The 15,972-nt window shown below is 45.9% G+C and overlaps 2 protein-coding genes across 9 annotated transcripts in view; both read right to left on the minus strand.

Annotated features, from left to right (window-relative positions):
• Positions 1 to 15,972, minus strand: part of LOC116395877 (LIM domain only protein 7) — a 47,672-nt gene that overhangs the window by 14,614 nt on the left and 17,086 nt on the right. For 7 of the 8 annotated variants that reach the window (XM_031870079.1, XM_031870078.1, XM_031870075.1 and 4 more), the window contains exons 5-11: positions 10,505 to 10,535; positions 9,084 to 9,197; positions 7,933 to 8,149; positions 6,733 to 6,982; positions 2,168 to 2,197; positions 1,238 to 1,352; positions 227 to 363 (exon numbers count right to left, since the gene is read on the minus strand). In XM_031870079.1, the coding sequence (XP_031725939.1) occupies positions 227 to 363; positions 1,238 to 1,352; positions 2,168 to 2,197; positions 6,733 to 6,982; positions 7,933 to 8,149; positions 9,084 to 9,197; positions 10,505 to 10,535 (894 nt within the window). The remainder of the gene's footprint in view (positions 1 to 226; positions 364 to 1,237; positions 1,353 to 2,167; positions 2,198 to 6,732; positions 6,983 to 7,932; positions 8,150 to 9,083; positions 9,198 to 10,504; positions 10,536 to 15,972) is intronic. The other variant, XM_031870072.1, reaches the window with a different exon arrangement.
• Positions 2,185 to 6,701, minus strand: LOC116395879 (LIM domain only protein 7-like). The gene is made up of 4 exons (XM_031870080.1): positions 6,181 to 6,701; positions 5,426 to 5,740; positions 4,945 to 5,091; positions 2,185 to 4,506 (listed from the first exon to the last, which is right to left on the minus strand). Exons 1-4 carry the CDS (start codon positions 6,555 to 6,557, stop codon positions 3,711 to 3,713), a joined length of 1,635 nt encoding a protein of 544 aa, XP_031725940.1. The 5' UTR covers positions 6,558 to 6,701; the 3' UTR covers positions 2,185 to 3,710.

Consider the following 15,972-nt stretch of genomic DNA (forward strand, 5'->3'; position numbering starts at 1 on the left):
CTGCACAAACAATCCTCTAGTCTCTGCGTTTAATAGCCCAAAACTTCTCATGCACACCTTTTATTCTATTACCTCAGCAAAGGATCCCCCTCCGAGGGTCAAAAAAAAAAGGTGTAGAAGAGGAACAAATTAAGCAGGTGTTGCTTTTTTGGGTAAAAAAAACAGGATAAGAAAATAAAAATATCAATCTACCGATAGATTATGTGATCAAGGTGTTTTCTCTTACCTCTCCTCTTGCATCTCCTTGAAGGTCTTGGATCTTCTGCTGCTGGACATGCTCTCCTCTGTTTTCTCCCTCTCCTCTTTCTTCTTCACTATATCAGAGTTGACACTCCTGCGCCGGTTCTTCCATTTGCTCAGGTCCTGTAGAGAAAAAGGAAGCCCGTCTAACCTCATGCACCATTTTTGCAACAGTTAAAACTTAGATCTGGATAAAAGCAGAGCGGTTGTGTTGCGTGGCTGACTGTACAGCTGGGAGGGAGGGAAGTTGAGAAGGAGAGAAAACCCACTCAGAATGGACTACATTTGAAGGTGTTCTATTTGTGTGCTTTAGGCTCCTCCTGGCTCACCTCCCCTGTGTATTGGGGACTGTGTGACCTAAATGCTGCTTTAAGACTCGATTATATTGCCAATGACACCAATCAGACTGCTGACTGTCACAGCAAGTCACACAAACATGGACAACTTTTTATCACTCTTAATTTATCCACCTACAAAATGAGCGCTTGTGATGCATTGATGGTGTTTAAAATTGGAGCACCGCTGCCCTTTGAAAATCATTTTCCAGGATTAACCTGTACCCTCAAGTCAGCTTTACATGGATTAATGTATTTGTTTTCATTCCAGGGTCTCTGTCTTACATCATCTGTCCATATTACATCATAAAAACGGCCCCACATGAATCATATCGTTGGTATTTACAGGAAGTTTGTGTTTCCTGCCACAAACACTGATTTGGAAATGAGGACAGTCCATAGCCAGAGGGCAGCGCTGCACCAATCAATGTCAGCTTCCGTCTCTGGCTTCTATCTGAGCAGCTCTCTTTTTACCCTGCAGGCCACATTCTGCACCACAACACCTGCTCTCCTGATTGCCGCATGGATCCTTCAGATCACATGCTCACCTTTCACTTCTGAGTTGGGAACAAAACTCTTTTCCTGCCAGAGTCAGATTGTCTTGATTTGTAAAACAAGAATGTAGGGATGGCGGACCTCGAGCAGACATATTATTTACTCACATCCTGCCACTGATCCTCAGTGTCCTTTGTCTGCTCGCGGTGCTTCTGCAGCTCCTCGTAGCGAAACTGCTGGACAATGTTGGGGTCCACCTGGATATCGCTTGTTGATTTACTCCTGTGGACAGAAAGAGTTAAGAGAGTTTTCAAAAAAGTCCCTGAGCATCAGCAGCTCAAGTGAGAGGTGGATGGGACGTTTAGTTTGCATATCCCGGCAGAAGCTTTACAAGGTAAAAAAAAAAAAGTTAGCAAAGATTGCATGCATGACTGTTGTGTCAAATAAACAGTAAAAAAAACACACCAAAGTTCAAGTCAAAAATAATTTCCACCTTTTACCTCCCGTCCATATGTTTGGATGCTGATGCTGGAAATAAGTCGGATTAGACCTTTAACCTGTAACCAGGTGTTAGTTTGCAAACACAGCACACGGGTCACCCACACAAAAATAAATGAATGTAAGCTGAGTGGGTTAGTAACATGTATCACAGCGCTCCCCCGTCATGCAAAAAGAGCAGAGTCACTCACAGCCTTCAGAAAAATGCACTCTTTGTCCTCTCTTAGCTGTTGAGACGTACATGTCTCACACTCTATCAGTGTGGACAGACCAGCGCTCAGTCAGAACTCTCACTGGGACACGCTAGAGTTTAGGTGGATGAACCAGCGTATTGCTACTGTGTGCATCTTTTCACTTTGTTGCTTTGTCAACAGAGCTTTGTGGAGCACCAACCCCCGCCCCCCCCTCCACCCCCCACACGCCCCTGAACTTGGCCCTGTGCCAAACAATGCACTGTGTTGTGTGTCAGCATTCAGCAGCCGCTGAGTGAGAGCAGCAGCACAAAAGCAAGGGGGGGGGGGGGCTAGCAAGGTGCAACTGCAAGGGGGGCCAGAGTGAATGCAAACGTGCCACATCCCTGGGAGCCCGCATCAACTCACCCGTCGATACTCTCTTGCGCTTGCTGCTGTCTGAGGAACCGGAGAGAGCCAAACACAAACAAAGTCACATTTCTGTGGAGGGAGCCTTTGACAGCGAGTGTGTGAGAGTGGCCCGGTCAAGAGCTGCGATTAGTCACTCTCAGACCGGATCATCCCCCACCAGCTGGTGTTGGGCCACAAATGTATGTGAACCCAGCTAAAATATGACGCGGCTGGTTTTCATTTCATACACTGAAGAGGTTAGAGTTTAAAAGTACAGTTCACCCCAAAATCAAAGATACATATTTTACTCTTACTTGCACTACAGCCTAAATCATCTTTGATTCTGGGGTGAACTGTCCCTTTAAAGGTGTGTATATAGTGCGCTTACAGCACGGTATCAACTTTCCTTTCCCTGACATTTGTATGGGGAGTTGTGCAGACATGCATGTCTCTCTAAACAATGCTGCCTTTTTGGAGACTCCAACACTGGTGACGCAGCTTTAACATATGGAAGTGAAGTAAATCCAGATGGCCTTGACTCAGGTTAAATGGTTGCTTTGTGCGTGCTTGTGTGTGTGTGTGTGTGTCTGTTCATGTGCAAACGCTGCAGTACATATTTGTGTTCAGGTTACCATGGAGTCCACGAGTCGCATCTTCCCTCGGAGCCGTGGGGAATTTCTACAGGCTTTTTCAAATCGGTTCAACAGACTCGACTGCATTTCTAATCGCCCCAGCTCAGCGCTGTAAGCGTGTTCAGGACGCTATGTTCGGATATTACTCAGGCTTGAACCTTTCCACACTCTCGTGCTGCTGGACTTGGAGCTTCACATATCAGTGTGAAGTTCCCTCTCCTGAGGAAAACAACACTGAACTCTGGACAGGTCCGTGTTACTGTAGGTGAGGTCAACAAATGGCCACACATTCCATCACGAGAGCACGAAGTCTCTTATTTTCTTTATTAAGCTTGTATTTTTTTTTTTCATTCACAGGCAAACTCGGTCTGACAGGAAAACAAAACCAAAGACTAAATGCAGAACTCAGGTCTGTTTTAACAGAGCTCATGATGTACCAAACAATATTGATAGTGTTTGTTCAAAAATCACACTTCAAAAACACAGTAGTGGTAGGTTTCCATGCACAGTCTCCCCATCCACTCAGCATGTACATACCACGTGTTGCTATGATAAAATGAACCATACCTCCATCATGCAGAAAAACCACAACCAATGTCATCGGGACTTTGACTGCGGTTTCTTATTGACTGGAAAAAGACTTTCAATTTTGAGGTAACAACAAACATTTAAAACAGGAAAAAGTTCAGAGCTCTTGCCGTGCCTTCGTTGCAGTCTATGTGACAGACCCAGTGAATGCTGAAGGCACCTACTCGTTTTCATAAAGAAGAGCTTGAAGAGATGGCCTTCAGACCAGTTGCTTACAAGTTGGATCGACATGCAGTCTGGACCGCTTCCCTATCTGAAAGAAAATATTCCAATTCTGAAATGGCACTAATGAGTTTTCACACTCTACAAAGTCAGGAGGAACTAACAGGCATGATCTGTCTTTACAACTTCAGAGCAGCCAGCCTCTCCACCATGAGCCTCTTCTTGTATCTCAGCCGACTGGCTTCCCTGATCTCCTGCATTCTCTGCAGGTCGCCTTCGCTGCAGGAGGACGGCACTGAGGGCACCATCTGACTGGCCGACGGGTCTCTCTGTGAGCTCTGGCTCTGATCGGAACAGAGTTTCCGGACGAGCATGTCATCTGTTTTAGGACGCGCCTCAGCCTGATTCGGTTTATGTGCTGCTGCCTCCCGGGTCAGAGGACACGGGGGGCACAGGAGTCTGGCCTTGAGATCGGGAGGCAGAGCCCACGGCTCCGGGACGGGCATGGGGGCGTAGTTGTCCGGTGCTCCCGAGAGAGGCCGCTGTTGCTGAGCCTGCTGGGTTTTCTCCTTGCGATAGACCACGTCGTCCTGCTCGATATCGGGGTAGTGGTTCTCATCGTCGCTGGCGCTGCCGTGCCGCTGGGTGACGATGTTGAGCTGCGGCTCTGACGAGTAGGGACGGTGGTTGGCCGACAGCTGGGTCTTTATCATGGCCATGTCCGTGTTGGACTGGAAGGCCAGGGTTCGCCTGGTGAACATGTCGTCGTTCTCCAGGTCGGGGGAAATGCTCTCATAATCGAAGGGGTCCGGGGGCTCACAGGGGTCTTGGCGCCCCAGGAGGGGCCACCGCTCACATTTGACCAGTCTGGGCCCAGAGGCGGGGTCCACTGGGGCAAACGCCAGAGGGGGGGTCATTAACAAGGGGGGCTGTATCTCGGGGAGATGTGGGAGAGTGTGTGCTTGAAAGCGAGGACTGCAGGGGTTGAGCAGAAGGAGAGAGAAGGACAGAGAGGTGATGAGTGCATGTGAACTGGATCAAAGAGCAAGAAAAGGAGGAAGAGATACATCACGCTGCCATAGTGCTGATATTTGATTCAAACAGATGTTAATCAAATCAGGATCACTCTGGTGATAAATAAAACTGGGACGCTAACTGCCATCACTGGAATAGCTGAATAAAAATAGCTTAAAGCTGAGTTACAGCCTATTTTCTACAAAGGTCAGTGCAAGCGAAGTGCTTTATAAAGTGTGTTAAGGCAACCTCGACAGTATATAATATATACTATATATTATCATTAGTATATTAGAAAGCAGGTCGTGAGCCCCAACAGGGGCCAATCATATTCCTTCTTTTGAAATGTGGATGCTCTAAAACATCCCGTCATTGTCACAACCATGCAGCTGTATGGACCTTTTCCCCACAACAAGGGTGGCGCGAGCCGAGGCCTCGTGCGTGTGGGGGTGAGAGGGGGAGGGGCCGGAGGGAGAGCGGGCAGAGGAGAGCCAAGGGCTGACGTCACAGTCGGAATCGTCCGACGAAGAGCCCGACTTCTTATAGCTACAGCCAAGGACGGTGGGGTGGAACGAAGAGAAAGGGAGAACAGGAGCAGAGAGAGAGTAAAAGGGAGGGGGGGGGGAAGATAGGAGGTGATGGCAGGGGAGGAGAAAGGAAAAGTAAGTGGGAGGAATCTGTACAGGAAATGCAGTGAATGACAGAATCGTAGGATCTAAAAAAGTTAAATTGGCATGCAATAATTGCAAAGTGGAAAAGAAAAAAAAGATTGTGCAAGAAGAAGGGAATGCATTTTATCCATATTACTACTCTGTCAAATGTAATAAAGTAGGTATATATATGAGAGAATTCCATGATTGATTTCAACGTCCTCACACACCTGAAGCCTTGCATCTTCTTGTACCAGGGTCTCCTCTGAGAGCCCAGTTTGATCTTCTGTATGTGAACATCTTCTTCGGGCGTCCAGAACTTTGGCAAGAACTTGTCATGCACTTTGGCCACGGGCTGGGGATTGACGCCCATCTTGCGGGAGTAGAGGTCATCCTGGACGGGGTCAGCGTAGCCCACCTCGTCGTCCTCGTCCTCGGAGTCGTCGTAAATCTCTCTGAACAGGCTGTCCGCGGACAAGGGCCGGCGGTGGTCCACCCTCACGGTGTCCTGCCGGGGGGGCCGCACACCCCCACTGTTGACGCTGCTGCTCGAGGGAGACAGCCAATCACACGTGTCAAAAAGGCTATATTCGGCAGCAGCACAGCACGCCAGTCACGCAAAGAGTTGCCAAACAACCTCAAACGAGATGACGCAAGGATTAGCAAACCAAACGCAAGCTCAAAAACCAAGCTGTAAAAGAGGCAAAAAATTGATTTGAGGAGTTAATGTCACCAAATCACTCCTCCAAGCTCATCAAATTCAGGAGACGCAAAAAAAAAAGGACGTGCTGCAGCAAATAAATCTCAAAACAAGTCAAACAGAAACCAACTTTCAGGCGAGTACAGAGCTCTGTTAGAGGCAGCACACCAAGGGCGTTGCTCATGGTTACAATCAACCATGCAAACTCAGGGTAAGAGAAGCGCTCTAGTTCGCTCTCATCAGGCAGGCACATCAAAGTCACACAGTTGCTTCATGTTCTCTGACCTGAGGCCGGTCACATTCTGTTGAGGGGCAACATTGGGAGTCATAGTGACCTTAGGCCAGGGGCCCCCGCTGGCCCCAGGCGCCCGTCCCGCCACCAGGGGACTGACGGGCACGGCAAAGTTGGTGGGAAGAGCCGGGGAGGGGCTGTGGAAGCGTCTGCTGGCCAGGTCATCCAGGACGAGGTCCGGGTCCGGTCGGTCTGCGTCCGAGTCGCTGCCGCTCTGGTACTCGTAGGCCCACTGCAGATGAGCCGCTGGCGAGGCGCTCTGGGATGCCTGGCCGTTGCCGCGGCCGTCGGAGGAAAGCCTTGTTTCACTGAGGTCGCCGCTCCACAGGAAAATTAAAGACAACACCGGTACACAACCAACGTCGACCATTCAACACAACAGCAGCACAATCACCCACATGATGGGAAAGGAGACAGGGTCAACTTTGAAGCACAGCACTTTGTGTGTGAACACTTTGTGTTACTTTGCTTTTAAGAAAAGAAAGAGGAAATGAAACAGCACCTTCAAACACAATCAAAGCATTCACTGGTGTGTGTCACAGTACCTGGTGAGTGTGGCTTCCTCCTCCGTGTACGTGGGGTTGGCCCAGCTGCGCCGGCTGTCCTCATTGCGCTCGGCCCGCTTCTTCCTCAGCGGAGCGGGCACGTAGGCCGAGGGTTTGTCTTTAGTGGGCAGGAACTGGTTAAACTGGGAGCTGGCCTTGGGCGTGAGGGTTACTGACCGGCGGTAACTGAGACCGCTCTTGTTCTCGGCCATCCTGACGACGGAGTCGGCCTCGGTGTCGCTGCAACAACCTGGGGCATTACAGTCACTTTAGCAGATGCTTTTATCCAAAGCGACTTACAATTCAGAGTCTATCACATTTCTACACCGTAGGCACAACTATGGGAGCAATTTTGGGGTTAAGTGTCTTGCTCAAGGACACATCGACGTGTGACTAGCAGAGCCGGAGCCGGGGATTGAACCACCGGTAACTGAGACCGACGCGGCCCTGCTATCCCCTTAGCCACAGTCGCCCCAGACTGGGGCAGAGACGGAGTGGGACGGGGGGTAAATAATCAGATTGTGGGAAATAAAGAAATAAAGTGGGAGAATAAATGGAGGAGACGAGGAGAAGTAAAAAAGGAGAAATGAGGGGAGAGTAGAGAAAAGAGCGAGGGGGATCGTGTTGTGTGTTCTGGCGTGAGTCTGGAGGAGTAACAGAGGGGTGCAGGGTGGGGAACGGAGGCCTCCTCATTTACAAGCCGCTGTGGAATGTCTCACTTCCCTGTCCTGCAGTGTGTGTGGGGGGGGGGACCACTCTGAGATCACTGACCACTACTTCAACCTCACAAAGCATGCTATTTTTTTTGTCATGAAACAAGATTGCAGACAAGCTTTTGTCGTTGTTATACATCTCCTTCTGTGGGTGCTTTTTTCACTGAAAACATTCACTTTCAGGAGCACACCACTAGATGGCAATAGGTGTTTGTTTTCACTAATGGGAGGCAACTTTCTGGCTCCTTTGCAGCATAGCTTTCCAGTTCACAAATATTTGAAGTTCTGGACAGAACAGAGATGAAATTTGAGAAAGTCTGAACACTTAAATGACAATCTGCAGCTAGGATGTGATGGGGATAAGACAAAAACATGCTTTGACCTCTTAAATGCCATAAAGTCAGCTTTAGATTAAAAAAAGAGAGAGGTGACGAACAGAAGATTCAGATATGTTTGTGTAGAGATGCAAACACACGAGGTCTCTTACCCTTGCTGCTGCCTTTAAGAGTGGTGTCAGATGAGATGATCTGGGGTCGGGAGCCCAAAGAGTCCAAGCTGTCCAGGGAGTCGTCTCTCCTGTGTCCTCCTCCTCCTCCTCCTCCCTCTCTCAGTTGGAAGAGCTCCTCTCGCTCTGAGCACCAGCTGTCTCCAAAACCGCTGTCTCTGACGTTGCCGCCTTTCTGACTGGACGATTCCTGCAGAGCCTTTCATATACACACACACACACAGTCAGATAATGGGCTGCCAATTACAATATTTAGCTCACCAGTGTGTGTGTGTGTGTGTGGTGCGTCAGAGGTCTGCACTGTCTGGCCTCTCGTTCCTGCACACTGAGTGACTGGAAATGCTCCAGTACTGTCCATAAGAGACGATGCATTCACTGCCATCTCTGTCAAAACAAATGGTGCCATGCACCGTGTGCCGTTGATGACTGTTTACCGCCTGAAGACATTTTTGATGGCTCTTGAACACATAAGCAAGCCCCGGAGCCACTTTAACTAGCATGGCTACGAACAAGCCAAAACTTGAAAAGCTTTCCAGATCTGTAATCCACCGAATCCTACCAGACAACACAAGTCCACAAACTAAACCCGGCCTAACCTCGCGCCACTGAACTTGGATTATCATAGCTAAACGTACAAGACGGCACAGTAACCGACTGCTATTACTGAAAACCCCTGCAGTCAGATTAAATTATAGGGGACTAGCGCACCATCGCCTTTAAATCTATGTGAGAGCAAAGTGCCAAATTCAACACTGGAATGAGCAGGGGGGCAGGAAACGGGCTCCTTCAAAGAGAAGAAGCAGCTATTTTCACCTGCAAATATGAGCCGACTGTGCGACCGTGCCGTAAGCAAGATTTGAAATAGCAGAGGCAGAGGATCGGGTCATTTATGACTTAACGTAGCTTTGGTTTTAGAGGCCAGCAATCTGAGGCCCCTCGACCTTTTCACAGCGATTCCTCCACACATAGTGTACATACCGGGGGAGGACACAGAAACGTACTGAGCAGTGGCTGTAGAAGAGGATTTTCTTCACGATTTATGTGATTTCCACGAGAAAATGAAGCTTTTGTTTCCTGACGACACGGATAAGACAGCTTAGAGTGAGCAATGGGATGACGATCCACTGTTTTACCTTGTATAGTGCTGTGCCCAATAAGCCCTCGAAGGCCTTAAAATTCAGGTAGGGTCCATCATAGGAACGGTCACACTGAGCTCTCCTACCAAGCCAGTAAATGGCGATCAGCACCTGGAAAAGAAGAAAACAAACAGCTTCTTACACAAAGCATACATGTGGAATATAGGTGGAAAACCCACTACCATTACCAGACATACTACATCAGATCAGAGCTCTACATCTACCCCAGCCCATGAATGCTCTGTGCCAGGTGATTGTTGTGTTAGTTAGCCGCACTGACACCAGGTGATATCACTGCTCTTGTTTCCAGGCTCATCCAGAATACTCTGTTGCTGTTTGTGTGTCGGGCCGGGCAGGTAAATGTGCTGCACTGAAGCAAACAGGCATCACTATATTGCAACGTTTTGCTGGTCCCCTTTTTACACGATACGCTTCCAACTGACACGTCAGCTCTTTGGTGTTGTGTCACGCGGCCACATGCGGGAAAATAATGTGGGTTTGATAAAACACGATGAAGCTGTGATGTGAAATACTATGCTTTCACTTTTCAAAAAATGTATGACCAATAAAACATTTATGGGATAAAAATTCCCTCAAAAAGAGCAAATGAAACACTATATCTTGTAATTTAATACCTTTCAGGATACTTTTCAAACGTACAGATAAGACCTTGCAATATATCTCAAATTTACCAAATGAAAACCTGTGTCAGTCACAATGCCTTGGTCATTATGAATACATTTCGCGATGTAGAATAAAAGCATTTCAATTTGATGCAAATCCTACAGTGTGCCTCTGATTTTTAAGGTTTCAATTTTAAAAAGAACTCCATAGATATATTATTTATATCTATCTACCTATAGCATTGTCAGACTCACGATGGACTGTTAAAAAAAAAAAAAAAAGTATCATAATCGATGCAGCAGATGCAGAGATATCGCATTTCTTATTCCACACATTCTTATTTATTCTCAAAACCTGGCTCCTACATTACCCACAATGCATATAGCCTTCAGCTGCTAGCCCCAAGTACAGATGAGGAGCTACAGAGGTCAGGTAAACTCACTTCTTTCTAACTACACAACTCCAGAATATATATATATATATATATATATATTAATATATAATTTATTTTATTTTTTACTTATAGTCTTCCGCCCGCATCCAACTCATGTGACATCACTCGAGTCACTCAAGTCGACTCAGGTTTCAGATTTTGCACAGCTCTCACTGGAGCCACAGAAGGCTTAATACATACACATGTATAGTACTCGCTAACACCTGTAAAAAGGCTTTAAAATGAACTCTGAACAGGACTGAAGCTAAATTATCTTTTATGTTTTATTATTTCTGAATAACAGGTCAATAAATCAAGCTCTTCAAAAACAAAAACAAAAAGGTTATATTTCTCCACTCACATTTTTCAGCCTTCTGTTGGTCTCTTGATGCCTGCGAGAGAAAGGGCAGAAAACAGAGGTGTGTGTGTTTGTGTGTGTGTGAGAGAGAAAGTGACAATAAAAGAACAGAGGGCATGCTTGTTGGGTCTCTGTGTTGGGCGGTGAAAGGGCTGGAAAGTGAGAGCACAATCCAGACCTACTGCCAGCCCTTCACTCACTCGCACACAACAACAAAAACACAGAGGCCGAGAGAGAAACCAAACACGCATTCCTCCAAAATAATAATTGTGAGCCATTAAGTGTTTTAGGTGTGCGTTTATTTTTACACTAATCACACAATCAAGCGGATGTAAAAACACATAGTTAAAGCTTAGGTGCACAAAGGGGTTTTTGTTTCTGATTTCAAACGATACAGCTAATAACTGACGATTATTAGCTGAATACCGCTACTGTTGGAGCAGCAGAGCCTCTCGCGTGCTACCCAGCTCATACAGGATTTCAGTCGTATTTCTGGGGTTTGACAGTTGACCTGACAAGTCAGCAAATCACTCTCAGCTCAATCTTGCTCCTGTGAAACCAAACAACACTCACAGTGTCAACCTGCATGCCTGATATATTCCCTTTTTTTTCTCATGCACATTGTGTACCTGTCGCCTAAGGTGACCGTAGTGTCTATTTAGAGAGGTCAATAAACAGCTACAGTGCACACAGTGGCCATAACGGTGACAGGGGGAGATATACATCCCCTCTGCAGCTCTGCACGCTACACATTCCTGCTATCACGCGGTAATACAAAAGTCACGCATGCCTCTCTTCCCCCTGAGCACATGGATTTCCTCACAACCCCTTTCCCGGCATGCGGTGCGACCGGCGCAACTGCTCAGAGTGTGATGCACGTGTGGCGTCGACACCTGAGATGACTTCCGTGTCAATATAACGTCAGTTTCATATACTGTAGGTCGCTAAGTTCAGGAGGAGGAAACACAGCGAGGACGTATAATCGAGCACATCATTTCAATCAGTCAAATGGGGACAACTGAACTGATTGTCTGATATAGTACTCAGTAAAGTACTTCAGAACTATTTTAAAGACATTTGTACTTTACTTAAGCATTTCCATTTCCTGTTACTTTATATAGTCCTGTTACAGTATTTTTTTACTCCACCAAATGTATCTGACAACTATAGTTACTTGTCAGATTTCACATTAAAAACATTGGATTCCATAATAAAATACAACAGACTGGTAAAGATAAAACCACTGGGAATGGGAACAGATCAACTTTCTCACCATTATGCGTCATCGTCAGGGGTGCGAATCCTAATTTGCCAACGGCGAACACTGAAATGGACGGTTACCAATTTGGCATACAGCAAATTTATAGGCCCAATAAAAGAGGTGGGAGGGTAACAAAAAATACCCTCTCTAGTGTGGCTTGGAACACAGTCACAAAGCCTAAGATTATAGCAGCGCTGGCCAGATCCAGAAAATAAAAAGAGCTGTATACCAAATCTACCATCACACTGCTTCTCGCAATGCTTATTTATGGCTAGTGGTGATAGCTGAACTGAAGGGAAAATATATACAAAGGGATATTTTCAGGCCTCCAGAGGAGCCTCAGGACTGTTGATATCAGCTGAGCGCTCATATGATTGAGCGCAGTCATCGACAGAACGTCATCCGAGTATGAAACACAGTTCTGCACAGAGAGTACAGGCAAGGAGCAGCCTCAGTGAAGTACTTTTACTATCAATTCAAATAACCACTTTGGGTTTTTGGTCTTTAATGTGCCCAAAGGAGAAGAAAGACATTTGCGTTTGTGCATCCTGCACACATGAAAGGAAGCCTGAATTTATAAGAAATATAATATATATCATGCCAAACCGATTCAGAACAAGAGTCCTTGTGAAGATGTAATTCTGTCTGTTTTGTTCCAGGTTTAAAAGGTTCACTTCAGGGTGAAAAATCATGCTTTTATCAAAATTTATTTGACATTTGCTTTTATCAAATGTCAAAGTCAGGATTCTTGAAAAATTAGGCAAAAAGCTTTCTTTTTGTTTATTAAATAAAAAATGTTACACTGCATCTATCTTTGATATTCAACTCATTATGAATTCCCAAATACTCGATTGTGCTAGTTGCAATATCTAAGATACACACAATTCTCGTCGTACTATATTTATTGTTTGGGCACGTGGGATGTTGGAACATTTCAGTTGCGGGCACAAATGGGTTACAGCTGACTCCTATCAGCCAACCTGCTGTACAGTGACAAATTAACCAGCCAGCTATCAGCCCTGAGCCTCACCCTCTGCATGCTGACACAGACTTTCACGTCAGCGCTCTCTCGCCGAGGTCAAAGGGTGACGGACATCCTTCTTCTTCTAACCTCCAGAGGAGATGCAACGGCACAAGACACCATTAGTTGTGCGGGTTAGCCACTCGCTGTGTGCTAAACAACCACACGATGCAGCATAGGTGGACGACAGCTACATTATCAATCGACATTAGATGCACAAGTTTCAGATTCATCAAGTATTAAGAGACTAAGGAAAACCACATTTTGTATAATAACTTGAAAACAGGTGTCTAATGTATATTATTTAAACTTATACTATATATTCTACCTCTTTCTTGTCGCATGGCGACTGAATTGCGTGAATCTGTTGTGCCAAAACACACGATTTCATTTGACTTGAAGCAGTTGAGGAGTGTGTTCTGCCAGTACAAACCAACCAGACAAAAAGAAACACATGCAACCGATGAATCGTTAGCTGCTATTCAAATGCTGGACAAATAACTTCATGACAGGAGCCAAAGTAAATGATTTTTCCCATTAAGTCGATCACGTCCCGCGTGAAGTGATGTCTCTGTGCGTGGACCGAACGGAGACCACAGGATGTGTCTCCGTCCATGCACGGCCACCAACAAGATCGAGGCAGCTCTGAGACAATAACAACATCCCAAAGACAAACAAACCTGGCACCAAAGCCCTAAATTAGTGGGTGTGCATATGTGGTGAGAAGCATACCTCTGCAATGAAGATCACTTGCTCTGCAGCATTCACCAACCTCCTTCACCCACTTCCTTTCATTCTAACGAAATAGTTTGGATTTAAAGACACACCCAGCCGCTCTCACCGGGTAGTCCTGACAAAACCTACAGGGAGAGTTCGAACAGAGGAATCAGCCGTGGGTGAAGACGGTGTCGGGCATCATTGTGGAGCGGACTTATCAGAGACACTGCAGCCTCTGTGCAGCACAACTATAAGCCTTGTATTGGCCTTTTTTTTTCTATTTACAGCCAGGGCCGTGTCCGTGGTGTGTAGACTTTATTGGCCTTTCACTATCATCGCTCGTTTGCTTTCACCATCTGCCACAAGAAGTAACGGCAGTGCCACATACTAAACCACCAAACCAGAACGTGTGGTGCCAGCTCAGTGAACCCCCCCCCAAATACTAACACACAGGACACTTCTTTCTCCTTTTGCGTTATGCATTCAAAAACATTCAGACTTTGTCACAGTGAGCGTTAAACTACATCAACAGCAGTACACACACATGGCGTGAGGTACAGTATTAAGTAAATTCTGATAACAGGCAGTCCAAATTTGTCTGGGAAACAGCACATTCCTTCAGGTAGGTCAAACATTTGGTTTGATCCAGAGCCAGGGATGCCATGGCGCAATCACAATCATAGAATCACGCCACGCAGCCACTCCTCTTAATCTATTGTTTGAAAAGGGTCATTGACATTCCTCAAATGACTATTTTGATGTACCTGCCCATCCAGTGCAGTTTCCTTTTTTTTTCAGTTTGGAGAACAGTCAACCCGTGTCAATAATTTGCTTAAAAATCAAACGGCGGCAACGAGTGAGACTTTGGACTCCTCTCAGCGGGGGGTTTGTTTTGTCAGTTGCCAGAGGTCATGGTGCAAAAGCTGGACTCATAGCCATGAGTTCTTTACCTCAATACAAGTAGTAATACTTCAGGTAAAAGTAGCCAATTTCAGGTAAAAGTACTACCTTTAAATACAATCAGCAGAATATATGTTAAACCTGCATGAAGTGATTTTTGACCACAGCAGAAACGCTGACATGTCGTCACTTGATCACAAATCACTGCATATTTTTACGTCATATTTTTAGAGCAACATTATCATTCATTTGAAGTCGTGTTTCTGGTCACCTGATGAATTCAAGTCTAATATTTGCTCTCTTTTACGTCTGCTTTGAGTCTACCAACTCATGAGAGAAATATCTGTCTCTTTAGCTGCTAAATGCTGCACTGTGTTCACCAGCTAGTCCATAGCTGTGTCTGTCTGCTGTTTGGTGCTGAGCTGATAGTGTACGGCGGGTTTTTAGAGCTTCTTTAGCTGAAAACAGTTGCCTGCTGCGGGTGAAATCGATGCTATGTGAGCGGAGTGAGAGTGAACCAAAACAGTAAAGTTGTGAGCCGAACAGTTAAAAAATGAGCTGAAAACTCACTATACATCTCCGTAAAGCCGATGGGAGCTGCAGACTCAGGTGATAATAGTGTCTTCAGCTGGTTTAATGCTTCCATTTGATACATTGTTATCATAAAGCATATTCTAAGTATCAAAAGTAGATCTACATACTTCCCTCTTAGATGCAGTGAGGTATAAAGCATAAAGTAGAGATACAAAAGTTGAGTGCAAATACCTTAGACTTGTACACAAGTACAGTAATTGAGTTAATCTACTAAGTTATTTTCCAACACTACTGATAGCTTGTCCTCCGAGGAGTTTTACAACATCTACATAGTATGTGATCAGATATGCTGCAATTCATCTTTGACTACTTTGATAAAAAGGCAGCAATTAGGAGGGTTAAGCCGACGTTAATGCAGCTTACACACTGAAATGAGCTGACTAAGCATGAGAGTCCCTCCACAGCAACAAGTACAGCAGCACAGTGTGTAGAGTTCCAGTGTAATGACAAACAAACTCTGCATATCCTGCAGTATCCCATTGACAAAACACCACTTGTTCAGACATTCATAGAGGTCAAGCGTACAGTAATCAGCTGACCTTTTGTGTCACCCTGGCGTGTTTTAGCCTTTTTCCTTTATATCAACTAAGAGTCGAGGTCCCGGTCCAACCTCGACTCCACGCTGTTGAAATTTCCAAATGGCAGCTAAGTGTCTAAAAAGGAAGTGGCCGAGGTTAAATGGAGCACTTTCAGATGCCATGATTCATCTGAAGCACTCCAATGCTCTCCAGACCCCTTTCCTGGGCAGCTGTTATGAGCGGACAGAGTTGGTCTAAAGCAGCCGGTGAATCATGTGGGATGAGTCCGATTCTGGTCCGGTCAGAATGACACCGCTGGGTGTTTTCAGCACTTGGCTGTAGTTCAGCGACACGTGGAAGATGTGAGGAAATCTTCCAGAACGCGTCACCCAGCAGCTTATCAGTCTGTTTCTCTATTACAACAGTTTGTCATGTTATATATACACACATATACATACAT

This window comes from Anarrhichthys ocellatus, unplaced genomic scaffold, assembly GCF_004355925.1.
Source record: "Anarrhichthys ocellatus isolate YVR2014 unplaced genomic scaffold, GSC_Weel_1.0 scaffold51, whole genome shotgun sequence".
Lineage (NCBI taxonomy): Eukaryota > Metazoa > Chordata > Actinopteri > Perciformes > Anarhichadidae > Anarrhichthys > Anarrhichthys ocellatus.